The sequence below is a fragment of the Lepidochelys kempii genome, chromosome 15, assembly GCF_965140285.1.
Source record: "Lepidochelys kempii isolate rLepKem1 chromosome 15, rLepKem1.hap1, whole genome shotgun sequence".
Taxonomy (NCBI): domain Eukaryota; kingdom Metazoa; phylum Chordata; order Testudines; family Cheloniidae; genus Lepidochelys; species Lepidochelys kempii.
In genome coordinates this window covers 1348798-1363448 of record NC_136394.1, presented here as the reverse complement: position 1 = coordinate 1363448, position 14651 = coordinate 1348798, and the positions used below count along the sequence as shown (strand labels likewise).

At 47.0% G+C, this 14651-nt stretch overlaps 1 protein-coding gene across 13 annotated transcripts in view; it reads right to left on the bottom strand.

Annotated features, from left to right (window-relative positions):
• The window catches only part of MTMR3 (myotubularin related protein 3), a 241644-nt gene that overhangs the window by 115996 nt on the left and 110997 nt on the right, over positions 1–14651 (bottom strand). For all 13 annotated transcript variants that reach the window (XR_012155157.2, XM_073313592.2, XM_073313591.2 and 10 more), the window contains 2 exons: positions 9570–9650; positions 6626–6715 (listed from right to left, as the gene is read on the bottom strand). Coding sequence is in view for 12 of the 13 variants with exons in the window: in XM_073313592.2 (XP_073169693.1) it covers positions 6626–6715; positions 9570–9572 (93 nt within the window). In the remaining variant the exon portion in view is untranslated. The remainder of the gene's footprint in view (positions 1–6625; positions 6716–9569; positions 9651–14651) is intronic.

Sequence of the window (14651 nt, the reverse complement as noted above, 5' to 3'; positions counted from 1 at the left end):
AGAAAGTCCAGAGAAGAACAACAAAAATGATTAAAGGTCCAGAAAACATGACCTATGAGGGAAGATTGGAAAAATTGGGTTTGTTTACTCTGGAAAAGAGAAGACAGAGGGGAAATGATAATGGTTTTCAAGTACATAAAGAGTTGTTACAAGGACGGGGGAGAAAAATTGTTCTTCTTAACCTCTGAGGATAGGACAAGAAGCAATGGACTTAAATTGCAGCAAGGGAGATTTAGGTTGGACATTAGGAAAAATGTCCTGTCAGGGTGGTTAAGCACTGGAATAAATTGCCTAGGGAAGTTGTGAAATCGCTATCATTGGAGATTTTTAAGAGCAGGTTAGACAATACCTGTCAGAGATGGTCTAGATAATACTTAGTCCTGCCATGAGTGCAGGGGACTGGACTAGATGACCTCTCGAGGTCCATTCCAGTCCTACGATTCTGCTGCACATGCACCCCATGTGGGTAAGACTGGAATCTTCTGGAAGAGCAATGTCCATTGGGGCCATGCCTGCAACCTGAATGCCCTCTGGAAATATAAAGGGAGGGGAAGCCACAACTGCCTTTCAATTTGTTCACTAAAATAGAACTCAGGGAATACAGAACTCCACAGTAACAAGGAAGGAGGGCAGGTCGCAGAATGCATGTGAGCAAGGAACTGTTCTTTTGTCTTTGAGAGATTGTCCAAATAAATTCCACTTCTGGTGACTTACAACTAGGTATGTCCTGATGATGGCGACTCAATCTACTGAGACAATAACTTAAGACAGCTTTGTCAAAGCAAATATCAGATCTGGAGTTCTCTACCCAGAAGTAGTGCTGGAAGAAAATATGAACTGAATTCTAGGCAGCTGCTCAACACATCTCAGATATTGGAATGTCTCTTGGAGAAGCTGCTTGAGCTCTGGTGGAATAGGCCCTGATCTGTGTACTTGAATCCAAACACACTGTCATTTAGCAATTTCCAGTACAGAATGAAGCCCATTTAGTCTTTGTGCGGATATAAGCTCACCTTTCATCCTGTCAGCAAAGGTCAGAAGCCGGCCAGAATTCCTGAATGATCTTGTTGTCAGGAGAGTCCTGACAATATCTAAGTGGTGTAGTTTAGCTTCCCTTTGATTAGCATGAGGGGAGGGAAAGAAAACTGGCAGGTGGATAACTTGATTCAGATGAAAATCTGAGACAACTTTAGGCAAGGACCTTGGGTGACGCTTAAAGTCACTTTGTCCTTATGGAATACTCCATATGGTGATCCTGTGAGGGAGTGGGTTGCTCCTATTCTTCTGGCTGAAGTTATAGCCACTAAGGGTATGCCTATATGGTGTTTTAAAACCCATGGCAGCAAGCCTCAGGCTCAGGTCTACAGACTCAGGCTCATGCTACAGCGCTAAAAACAGCTGTGTAGATGTCAAGGATCAGGCTCTGAAGCCCAGGTACGGGTTGGATTTCACATCAGAGGCTGTGTTGACTGGCTCATCAGGTCTACATACCAAAATTGCCTGGACCTGGTCTAGCATTATCATCAGAGCTACATCCTGCCAGAGCTTCCTCAGAACCCTCAGTATCAATGGAATGGCAGGGTAGGCATACATGAGTTCTGGTGCCCAAGAGAAGATGAAGGCATCAGACAGAGAGCCTGAGCTGGTTCTCCAACCCCAGAGCAGAACATCTGACACTTCTTGTTTTGGTCTGTGGCAAACAGGTCTACCCTTGGGTGTCTCCATTTGCAGAAGATGTCTTGTAGAATGGAGTTCCTGATCTCCAGTTCTTCATTGTTTAATGCAATGGTTCTCAAACTGTGGATCATGACCCCAAAGTGAGAAATGGGGTCACCAGGGCCAGTATTAGATTTGCTGGGACCCAGAGCTGAAGCCCAAACTCCACCCTTACCCAGGGCGGCGGGGCTTGGGCTGCAGCCCCCTCTCCCCCTACTCGGGGTGGCAGGGCTCAGGCGCCACACCTCCCCCCTCCAGGTCATGTAATAACTTTGTTGTCAGAAAGGGGTCACAATCCAATGAAGTTTGAGAACCTCTGATCTAATGAGCTGATCTTCTAGGGAATTCTGTAGGCCTAGAAGGTGAAGGGACACCAGTGTGACCTGATGCGCCAGTCCCAAAGAAGGACTGCTTCCTAGCAGAGAGGTAAGGAGCATGCTCCCCCTTCTTGTTGATGAAGTACATTGCTGAGCATCGTCCATCAGTATTTGTATGGTGATTCCTCAAAGTAGGGACAAGAACACTAAGCATGCTAGGTGAACAGGAAGTAGTTCCCGGACTTTTGTGAAGAGATTCACTTCTTGAGGGACCAATGACCTTGGATCTGCAGCTGATCCAGATAAGCTCCCTATTCAAGAGAGGATGTGTCTGTCACCAGCATCTTGGTGGGGAAAAGCAATGAGAATGGACACTGTTATTCAAAATTATTTAGTTGGGGATTGGTCCTGCTTTGAGCAGGGGTTTGGACTAGATGACCTCCTGAGGTCCCTTTCTACCCTGATATTCTATGATTCTATGCTTTTGAGGGCATCGGGCACAGGTGTACCAGAAATGGAATACATATAGACAATCACTTGGTGAGGAATATCTTATTACTTGTAAAACAAGAACACATTGTTACAAACAGGTCATGGGCGGCCAGACCTAGTAGTCAGAACCAGAGTCCGCAGTCACATGTCAGGAGTCAAGAATTGGCTGGGTCAGGATACCTGGAGGTCAGAAGCAGGAGAGAAACTGGAGATCAGATCCACAAGACAGGAATAAGAGTCAGACCAGGTCAAGATACCAGGGGGTTAAAGCAGCAGACAAACTGGAGGTCAGAAACCACAAGTCAGATGCCAGGAGTCATGCTGGGTCAGAATGCCAGGAAATCAATCCAGGGGAGTAGGAAGCAGGGACAGGAGAAGGGAGCAGGAAGCATACAGTCCACAGCAGGGTGAAGCCCACCTGTTCAGACAGCTTCTTATTCCTGCTGCTGGATTAAATAGGGCCAGTGGGCCGATCAGCCATTCTGGGACTCTGCCAATCAAGCCTCAGGGGCAGAGCCTCACACTGAGGCTGGGCTTAATGGGCCTCAGGTAAACTATTCCCAGCTGGATGGAGGGCTGGAACATGGCTGCTCCCATGAATTTTGCAGGCCTGGGCTCAAGACCCATGGGTCATGACACATATATGCTTACCAAATCACTAAGAAAGTAAACATGGGACAACCCCGATGTCTTTTTTACAGTCACTTTTCAGAGTAGAATGACATTTTAGGCTGAAAAGTGTTAAATTTATTTGCTTATGAGTAATTAAAAATATGTATGAACTAAAATATCCAAATTTGGCATACATTTTTCTGATTGAAACACACAGCAAAGTCTTTCAACTCCCGCCCTCCTTCTCCCTGACAAAAAAAGAACCTGTCTTATTATCAAACACAGCAGAAAGTTGGAAGTAAGAAGAAAAATCTACAAATCCTGTGATTTCAGGACTTCTTGCGATTCTTCAGATTCTAAACTTTCATTTTAAAAATTGTCTCCCTTTTTTCACTGTAAACTTGTAAAATCATATGCTCTTGCTCCTTTTACCTAGCCTTGTTGAAAATTATACTTCTGCTTTATAACACAAAACAAAGTTGCACTGGTTTAACTAGAGGTGTGATTTTGGGGGTTGTGGTGGATAATCAGCTGAACATGAGTCCCAGTGCAACGCTGTGGCCAAAAGAACTAATGCAATCCTCAGATGCATAAACAGGGGAATCTCAAGTAGGAGGAGAGAGGTTATTTTGCCTCTATATTTGGCACTGGTGCGACCGCTGCTGGAATACGGTGTCCAGTTCTGGTAGCCACAATTCAAGAAGGATTTTGATAAATTGCAGGGGGTTCAGAGAAGAGTCACAAGAATGACATACGGATTAGAAAACATGCTTTATAGTGATAGACTCAAGGAGCTCAATCATAGAATATCAGGGTTGGAAGAGACCTCAGGAGGTCATCCAGTCCAATCCCCTGCTCAAAGCAGGACCAACACCAACTAAATCATCCCAGCCAGGGATTTGTAAAGCCTGACCTTAAAAACCCCTAAGGAAGGAGATTCTACCACCTCCCTAGGTAACCCATTCCAGTGCTTCACCACCCTCCTAGTGAAAAAGTTTTTCCTAATATCCAACCTAAACCTCCCCCACTGCAACTTGAGACCATTACTCCTTGTTCTGTCATCTGCTACCACTGAGAACAGTCTAGATCGGGGTGGGCAAACTTTTTGGCCCGAGGGCCACATCAGGGTTGCGAAACTGTATGGAGGGCTGGGTATGGAAAGCTGTACCTCCCCGAACAGCCTGGCCCCTGCCCCCTATCCGCCCCCTCCCACTTCCCACCCCTTCACTGTCCCTCTCAGAACCCCCGAACCATCCAACTCCCCCTGTTCCTTGACTCCTGACTGCCCCCCCGGGACCCCTCACACCTAACCGGCTCCCCTGGGACCCCACCCCCTATCCAACACCCCCTGCTCCCTGACTGCCCAGACCTCTATCAACACACCCAGCCCTGAGAGGTCCCCTGGGACTCCCACGCCTATACAACACCCCTGTTCCTCGTCCCCGACCGCCTCCCCGTCCCAGAACATCCGCCCCATCCAGCCGCTCCCTGATCCCTGTCCCTTGACTGCCCTCTGGTACCCTCTGTCCCTTATCCAATCCCCCCGCTCCCCACCCCCTTACCATGCTGGAGCCAGCCACGCTGCCACGCTGCACAGCAGGAGCTCTCAGCCACGCCGCCCGGCTGGAACCAGCCACACTGCCGCGCTGCCTGGCAGGAGCAGTGGGCCAGAGCGCTGGCGGTGTGGCGAGCTGAGGCTGCAGGGGAGAGGGGACAGCAGGGAAGGGGCCAGAGCTAGCCTCCCCGGCTGGGAGCTCAAGGACTGGGCAGGACAGTCCCGCGGGCCGTAGTTTGCCCACCTCTGGTCTAGATCCATCCTCTTTGGAACCCCCTTTCAGGTAGTTGAAAGCAGCTATCAAATCCCCCCTCATTCTTCTCTTCTGAAGACTAAATAATCCCAATTCCCTCTCCTCGTAAGTCATGTGCTTCAGCCCCCTAATCATTTTTGTTGCCCTCCGCTGGACTCTTTCCGATTTTTCCACATCCTTCTTGTAGTGTGGGGCCCAAAACTGGACACAGGACTCCAGATGCAGCCTCACCAATGCCCAATAGAGGGGAATGATCACATCCCTCGATCTGCTGGCAATGCCCCTTCTTATACAGTCCAAAATGCCATTAGCCTTCTTGGCAAAAGGGCACACCGTTGACTCTCATCCAGCTTCTCGTCCACTGTAACCCCTAGGTCTTTTTCTGCAGAACTGCTGCCTAGCCACTCGGTCCCTAGTCTGTAGCAGTACATGGGATTCTTCCGTCCTAAGTGCAGGACTCTGCACTTGTCCTTGTTGAACCTCGTGAGATTTCTTTTGGCCCAATCCTCTACTTTTTCTAGGTCCCTCTGTATCCTATCCCTACCCTCCAACGTATCTACCACTCCTCCCAGTTTAGTGTCATCTGCACTAAATCAATTTAGCTTAATAAAGAGAAGGTTACGGGGTGACTTGATTACAGTCTACAAGTACAAGTAACAAATATTTAATAATGGGATTTTCAATCTAGCATAGAAAAGTATAACACAATCTAATGGCTGGAAGTTGAAGCTAGACAAATTCAGACTGAAAGTAAGGCAAAAAATGTTAACAGTGAGCGTAATTAACCACTGGAACAAATTACCAAGGATCACGGTGGATTCTCCATCGCTGACAATTTTTAAATCAAGTTCAGATGTTTTCCTAAAAGGTCTGCTCTAGGAATTAATTTGGGGAAGTTCTATGGCCTGTGTTATACAGGAGGTCAGACTAGATGATCACAATGGTCCCTTCTGGCCTTGGAATCTGTGAATCTATGAATTTAAAATCTATTTAGTTAAGCCAGGGCAAAAGGCTGTGTGAACACTTTTAAACTGACACAAACCTGGTCTGTATCAGTTTAGAGTAAAGATATTAGGAATAGGTTTAAGTTAAACTGAAATAAACCACTCTTAAACCAAAATAAGTGTGTCTAAATGGGGCTTGCCACCAGTTTAACTAAATCAGTTTAAAAGCCAGGTGATGAAAACTCCTTACAACATTTTGGAGTTATTAGAAATTGAAAAATAAACACTTTATGCATTGTAAGACTTTTTGTCTTACCAATAACAAAAATGGATAAACAAATAATTCCAACATTTCACATAAACAGTTCCTATTAAAAAATAAATCCGTTACTAGATTTGGGTGTAAGAGGAGAAATTAAAATTTCTAAGTGATTGAAAAGTCCCTGAGTAAGCTTAGTGAGCACTGGCTATAATTTTCAGAAACTCTAAGGAAACCCTTTGGACAACACAATGCACGGTCTCTCTGTCTGGCACAGTGATATGCTTCAAAAGAAAATTTATATTTTCTTAAACTATTATCTTCCCTATCACTGTGTGGAACTTTGGATGAAACTTCTATGCCAGAGGCCAACTCAAACAGCTCAGCTGCTGTACTGTGTGATCTTGATTAGACTGAGCAATAACAGATCTGCACATCTTCCAGTGCAGTAAAAGCAAAGAGTGATCCAGTGATTACCTGAAGATTCTCATCCTCTCGTATCAGCTGCTTCCTGGGAAAGATCTGATTAGCCTGGATGCATTCAAGGCTGTGCTGAGTCTCTTCATCCTAGAAACAAAACTCTACAGTTAATTTCAACACTGCTACCCATTCACAGCAGACCTCTCCATTGACAAAAGGCATGAAGAGTTCCCAGTGACCAATGAAAGGTTTAGGCACTATGAACTATTATGAGAATTCAGTTACCAGTGACCCACAGAAGTGACATAATAGTTGCAATTTTACATTACTAGTGGCCCACATCTTTACAATGTAAAACACAGGTTTGGGACCTCTTTCCTTTGTTAAACACAAAACCATGAAGCAAAGTATTTCCTTTTCAATTTTAAATGCAATTTTTAGGAAACTGTAGAGAGGGGGCGAGGTCTCCCTCCCTGACGGGTGGGGAGAGAACCATGACTGCCCCCTGGTGGGCAGAACCAAGGTATCAGCAGCCACCCCACCGGAAGCAGAGGTGCAGGACAGGAAATGGAACTATAAAGACTGGCCCTCTAGCTCAGTTGGGGCAGAGCTGCCAGAGGAGCAGGACGTCTCTCCCACGCCCCACCCCAACCCCAACCCCTAGAGCCCGGACCTGATGGAGGCTGCTACAGTGTCAGAGACTGCCAGAGCTGCCAGATTCCAGGGAGCTGTTGGGCTGCCACTTGCTGTTTACCCCAGAGAGATCAATGACAACACTGGAACCCAGGTACCCCCAAACTGGGAGTGTAGGAAGGAGCCCAGAGAAGCCAAATAGGGTTTGGCTGTGTTACTGACTGCAAGCCAGCCAGTGTGTTGCGGCCGGATTTCCCCGCTGACCCAATGGTGGCCTACTCTGCTACTGTTAGGGCCCTGGGCTGGGACGCAGTGGAGTAGGTGGGCCTGCATCCCCCTACCACCCGACTGTCAGGGGTGGCAGCCTCCCCACCTTTAGGCCAGGAGGCCTGCACTGGTCTGACGCCCACCTGAGCTAGGACCCCAGATGGTTTAGCTGGCTCTCCCATCAAAGAGCTAAACTCCTCTGAGACTGTTTTTTGAGTTGGGCTGCTCTGCCTGACAGCAGGCCAAAGCCCCCTTACCTGACCGCTGCCCCACCCTGAGTGAGGGCTCTGGGCTATAGGCTTGCTGCCACCCGGCCCGACTGCAGGCCAGACCCATTAAATGTGTGCTGCCCCGCTCTGGCTGAGTGCTGGAGCTAATAGACCCAACTGATACCCAGTCTGGACTGAAGGCTAGGGCCTATTAACTGCTGGCTAATTCCCCCTGAACGGAGTTGCTCTAGCAGCATTGCAGCAAGGGGGTGTGGTCTCTCTCCCTGACAGGCAGGGAGAGAACTACGCCCACCTTACAGAAATGAACTCAGTCCTTACACTGCACAAATCTGCATCTTTCCTGCACAATTTAAACAGCCTCACTCTACACAGTATATCAGTAAAATTGCACTAGCAAATTAATTTCAAACAGCCTTGCAATAAATCTGACTTAAATGCCATGAACAGTACATGGCTAATTAATATGAATTTGGATGGAAGAATACGGCCTTAGTTTATACGCCAGACTACTGGTAGATGGTACACATGGAATAATGATGACTATCATCAGAAAATTAACACAAATTACTCAAAGATAAATAAAAAGGCAACGAAAACCATCCTTTAAGGTGGGTGCACTATAAGGTGGGTAGAAAGCTGGCTAGATTGTTGCACTATAAGGTGGGTAGAAAGCTGGCTAGATTGTTGGGCTCAACGGGTAGTGATCAATGGCTCCATGTCTAGTTGGCAGCCGGTATCAAGTGGAGTACCCCAAGGGTCGGTCCTGGGGCCGGTTTTGTTCAATATCTTCATAAATGATCTGGAGGATGGTGTGGATTCCACTCTCAGCAAATTTGCGGATGATACTAAACTGGGAGGAGTGGTAGATACGCTGGAGGGGAGGGATAGGATACAGAAGGACCTAGACAAATTGGAGGATTGGGCCAAAAGAAATCTGATGAGGTTCAATAAGGATAAGTGCAGGGTCCTGCACTTAGGACGGAAGAACCCAATGCACAGCTACAGACTAGGGACCGAATGGCTAGGCAGCAGTTCTGCGGAAAAGGACCTAGGGGTGACAGTGGACGAGAAGCTGGATATGAGTCAGCAGTGTGCCCTTGTTGCCAAGAAGGCCAATGGCATTTTGGGATGTATAGGTAGGGACATAGCGAGCAGATCGAGGGACGTGATCGTTCCCCTCTATTCGACATTGGTGAGGCCTCATCTGGAGTACTGTGTCCAGTTTTGGGCCCCACACTTCAAGAAGGATGTGGATAAATTGGAGAGAGTCCAGCGAAGGGCAACAAAAATGATTAGGGGACTGGAACACATGAGTTATGAGGAGAGGCTGAGGGAGCTGGGATTGTTTAGCCTGCAGAAGAGAAAAATGAGGGGGGATTTGATAGCTGCTTTCAACTACCTGAAAGGGGGTTCCAAAGAGGATGGCTCTAGACTGTTCTCAATGGTAGCAGATGACAGAACGAGGAGTAATGGTCTCAAGTTGCAGTGGGGGAGGTTTAGATTGGATATTAGGAAAAACTTTTTCACTAAGAGGGTGGTGAAACACTGGAATGCGTTACCTAGGGAGGTGGTAGAATCTCCTTCCTTAGAGGTTTTTAAGGTCAGGCTTGACAAAGCCCTGGCTGGGATGATTTAACTGGGAATTGGTCCTGCTTCGAGCAGGGGGTTGGACTAGATGACCTTCTGGGATCCCTTCCAACCCTGATATTCTATGATTCTATGATTCTTTCAATTCAACCAGAAGCCTGGAGTGACAAGTCTGTGAGGTACTGAGAATAGTATCTGTTATTATCACACAGTACCAACTCTTATCCTTCTTGTGCGGCAGTCTGCTTTGTTTTGGTCAGTCCTGACAAAACCCATGTGCTTACCATGACAGGCCCAGGCTAGGAGGAGAAATCCTCGTCTTTGCTCACAACACTTTGAGGATCTTCTTTCCGTAATAATAAAAGCTGGAAAACAAAATAGCAAAGTGTAAATGTGAGGACAAATTCATTTTATCTTCTGGTGGCAAATAAATTATTTTAAATGCAAGTTAACTTTAAAGAGCAAGACTAGCTACAAGAAAATCGCAATTATACATCAATGAACAGATAAAGTCAATACAAACTAACTTGCTTTACAAGCACACACCATTATGAAATATGCCTGGCTACGTTAATGCATTCTCAATAATCACCAGTGAACAGACCACCAGGAGAATAATAGTTTGAATGTAACAATTAGAGTAATCTGTTTGTATAATTTAAATTAAACATATGGCTTTCCAGGCTACCCTGAGAACATTCCTCAGTCATTTGTAGATGCAGACTCTTCCCATCTGTTTATTTTTTATACAAATATATTATGGATTTTCCTACTCACGTGACACAAAAGGATACAAGTAATATACATTAAAATATGTTCAGTGTTTAACAGTGCTGAAGCTCATCGGCACTTACATTTATATATGGAAGTTTCAGCACTGTGGTTGATGAAGAAAGCCATACTGAATTTACTAGCCCACAAACACAATGACATTGCAATATCACTAACTGCACTCTGTATATTCTACAGAATATTTATTGGGGGGACAACCACAAAACAGCAGCGGATGCATGTATTTCAAAAGCAAGACACATTCCAGTATGCAAAAATGCCCAAGGAGAAAGGAAAACCCAGACCTACTACCTCTGTTGCACCTAAATAGTCCCAGTAATATCAATGGGATTCCTGCATGAGCAAGGGTCCATATATCCCATATTTAATCAGACTCTGAATTAATTTTTTTAAAGGGACACTGACAGGTTTAAAGACAGGTTTTTTTTAAAAAGTAACTGTTGTGTCTATGGCAGGGGTAGGCAACCTATGGCACGCGTGCCAAAGGCGGCACTCACACTGCCTGGGTCCTGGCCGCCGGTCCGGGGGGCTCTGCATTTTAATTTAATTTTAAATGAAGTTTCTTAAACATTTTAAAAACCTTATTTACTTTACATACAACAATAGTTTAGTTATATATTATAGACTTATAGAAAGAGACCTTCCAAAAATGTTAAAATGTATTACTGGCACGCAAAACCTTAAATTAGAGTGAATAAATGAAGACTCAGCACCCCACTTCCGAAAAGTCGCTGACCCCTAGTTTATAGTGTGATTTTGTGCTCTGCAGGGTGCAGTTCCATCTACCACCACTGTGGAACTCTTGATGCAACTTTAGCTGCTTCAGCTTCACTTGAGTCCTAGGGTAGTGCATACGGGCTACAGGCACCGACACAGCAGGCTCAGACTGGTGAGACGAGGCACCTGAGGGGCTAACTCAGGTTAGCTTCTCAAAGACAAGAATATACAGTCCTCTCTTGCCAGCAAATATGATCTCTTTCTACTGTCTCAGATTCTGCTTCTCCAGGACCCCCAACTGGTATGAAGAGGTTCTGAGACGTGGAAGAAGGGGATACACTGTGGAAGATGAGCTGGAGGTGGAGGACAGAAGGATTTTGAGTCTATGGGGAAACTGAGTCTGATGATGAGGACTGAGGAAAGAGTGGTTTTGAGCTGGGTGCAGGGTTGCTGAACGGATCTGAGCCTGTGGTATCTGCAGCCATCCCACACATTTGTGGCACTGTTGTCACTGTTACAAATGATCCTGCTGAGGTAATTAATCTGCAAACCCCACCATCCATAGCTGATAAAGTCAATTTAGTTAGAGATCCAGAACTGCAGTCCAGCTGAGAAGACCTTTTGACCCATAAGGTCCAGTCTCTTGCCCTCCCTGTCTGTCAGGGTGGAGCATGGGTGTGGCTGCTTGGATCACCAGGGAGTTAGGTGGAGGGTGTGAAAATAAAAAAATCGGACCCTGTGATGGAGACATGGTACCTTTCCTCAGTCCCCTTCAAGTTGAGGGCGAATGTGGCTGGGGCATGCCACATGGTGCGTCGTACTGGTTGAAGAATGGTATCATTCATCGGTAAGGTTCAGAGTTTATTGACATGCTGACTGCAACAGTGCTCAGCCAAATCCAGCATCATTTCTAGCCTGTTGGGTGATGGCGTAATGAGATGCGAAAGTGTGAACTTATGACCATATTGCCACTCTACAAATGTCCTGGACAGGAACTTGTGCTACAAATGCTGCCATAGATGCTTGGGCCCTTGTGGAATATGCTGTTAGGGCAGGTGGGGCACGAACCTTTGCCTAGTCATAGCATGTACAGATGCAGGATGCGATCCATGATTAAATTCTCTGGGCTCAGATGGGAAGACCTTTTATCCCCTCTGCAACAGCTACGAATAGCTGAGTAGTTTTCTGAAATGGCTTAGTCCTTCCTATGTAGAAGGCCAGTGCATATCTGACATCTAGCAAGTGGAGCCTGTGCTCTTCCCTCTTGGTATGTGGTTTCGGACAAAAGACCAGCAGGAAGATACCCTAGTTACTATGGAACTCTGAAACCATCTTTGGAAGGAAAGCTGGATGAGGACAAAATTGGACCTTGTACTTGAAGAATACCATGTATGGTGGTTCTGAAGTGAGGGCCCGGATCTCCAAGACTCTTCTGGCAGAAGTAATGGACACTAGGAAGGTCACCTTCCAGGACAGGTAGAGCAGAGAGCATGTTGCCAGTGGCTCAGATGGGGGTCCTGTCAGTTTTGAGATCCCAGGGAGGGATTGGTTTGCATACCTGAAAGTACAATCTCTCAAGGCCCTTAAAAAAAACAATCACAGATGTTGTCTGAAAACATGGAATGGCCATTCACCCACAGGTGAAAAGCTGAGATTGCGGCCAAATGGACCCTAACAGATGACTCAGTTAGACCTCGTTGCTTCAGGTGTAGTAAGTAGTCCAGAATGAATGGTGTTAATGATTGTGTAGGTGAGAGACCCTTCTGCATAGACCAGAGCGAGAATCTCTTACACTTTGCCAGATAAGTCGCTCTAGTGGACGGCTTCCTGCTCTCTAGTAGGACCTCGCGGACCTGCCCCAAGCATGCTAGTTCTGCGGGGTTCAGCAATGGAGCTTCCAGGCTGTCAGATGAAGGGACTTGAGGTTCAGGCGATGCAGGCAGATGTGGTCCTGAGAGATCAGGTGTAGACACAGAGGTAGAAGAATTGACAACTCCACCAAGAGGTCTAGGAATGTGGCCAACCAATGGCGGGGCCAGGCAGGGGCTATCAGGATGACTCACGTTCTGTCCCTTCTGATCCTCAGCAAGACCTTGTGTATAAGAGGAATGGGAGGAAACATGTAGAAGAGATGTCCCATCCAAGGGAGGAGGAAGTTGTCTGCAACAGATCTGGGGTTGTGACCCAGGAGGGAGCTGAACTGAAAACACTTCCTGTTGTGCTTTGTTGCAAACTGATCTATCTGGGGAGTCCCCCACCTCTGGAAAATGGTTTCACGATATCTGGATGAATGGACCACTTGTGGTGGTTGGAGAAGGATCTCATAAGGTGATCCGCTAGCTCATTTTGCAAAACCAGCAGATTTGAGGCCTCGAGGTGGATCGAGTAGGCTATGCAAAAGTCCCCAAGCAAAGTGCTTCCTGGCACAGGTGAGAGGAGTGCACTTCTCCCTCCCTGTTGATATAAAACATAGTCATTGTGCTGTCTGTAAGAGCTGACATGTTCTTGCCCGCCACACGGGGCTGGAACGCCTGGCAAGCCAAGTGAACCACCCTGAGACCCCTGACATTGTTGTGCAGCGAGAGCTCTTCCAGAGCCATGAGTTCTGAGGGAACCCAAGTGAGCACACCAGCCCATCGCTGAAGAGTCCGTAACGAAAGATACTGATGGTTGGGGCCTTGAAAATGGGACTCCCATGTGCACCGCCAGTGGGTCTAGCCGCCAGTTGAGGGAGGAAATCACCGATGGCGGAACTGTGATAACTGTGTCCAAATGGTGTTGGTTTGGTGAGTACACAGATGCCAGCCACACATGGAGAGGTCGTAGTCCAAGTCTTACATACTGCACCACACAGATGCATGAGGCCATGTGGTCCAGGAGCTTCAAGCAGTTCCTCGCTGTTGTGATGTGGTGATCTCTGAGGCTCTCTCTAAGCATCACTATTGCTTGGAACCACGCTTCTGGGAGGAAGGCTCTGGCTTGGACAGAGTCGAGGATTTCCCCGAGAAACTCTATCATTTGAACTGGGGAGAGGGTAGACTTCGGCACATTTATCAGCCGACCTAAGTCCTGGAACGTTGACTGGATCAACTTTATATCAGACTCCACTTGGACCTTGGTCCGATCTCTGAGTTGCCTGTCGTCGAGGTAAAGTCGAGGTAGCACTGAATTGCTTGTCTCATCAGGAAGGCTGCAACGATCAACATGCACTTTGTGAGGCTCGAGGGGCTGCTGACAGGCCGAATGGGAGAACTGCATATTGGTAGTGCACATGGTTCACAATGAACCTAAGGAACCTTCTGTGTCTCTGAATAATCGAGATATGGAAGTAAGCGTCCTTCAAATTGAAGGCGGTGTACCAGTCCCCTGGACCCAGGCAGGGGATGATGGAAGCCAAGGAGACCATGCGGAACTTTAGCTTCTTAGTGTATCTGTTGAGATTTCTCAGATCCAGAATCAGTCTGAGACCACTGTTGGCTTTTGGGATTAGAAAATATCTGGAGCAGAACCCCTCAGCCCCTTAACACTGGTGGAACCTATTCCACAGCTCCCACCCTTAGGAGCATCTCTTTAGCTAGAAGCTGCTCATGAGAAGGATCACTGAAGAGGGAAGGGGAGGTGGGGAAATGCACTGAAGGGTATATCACACCGCTATCTTGCTCAGCATCCAATCATCCGTTGTAATACGGGCCCACCCCTGATGGAAATGGAATAAGCATTCTGCAAATACTAGGGAGGTTGGATCCAAGTTCTGTCCTCGTACGTCAGCCCTGAGCGTCCCATCTTGGACCCACCAGAGCATCTGGGGGAGCAGGCACAGACGCGGACGAAGACTGGGAAGGAAGTATTCTCCTAAA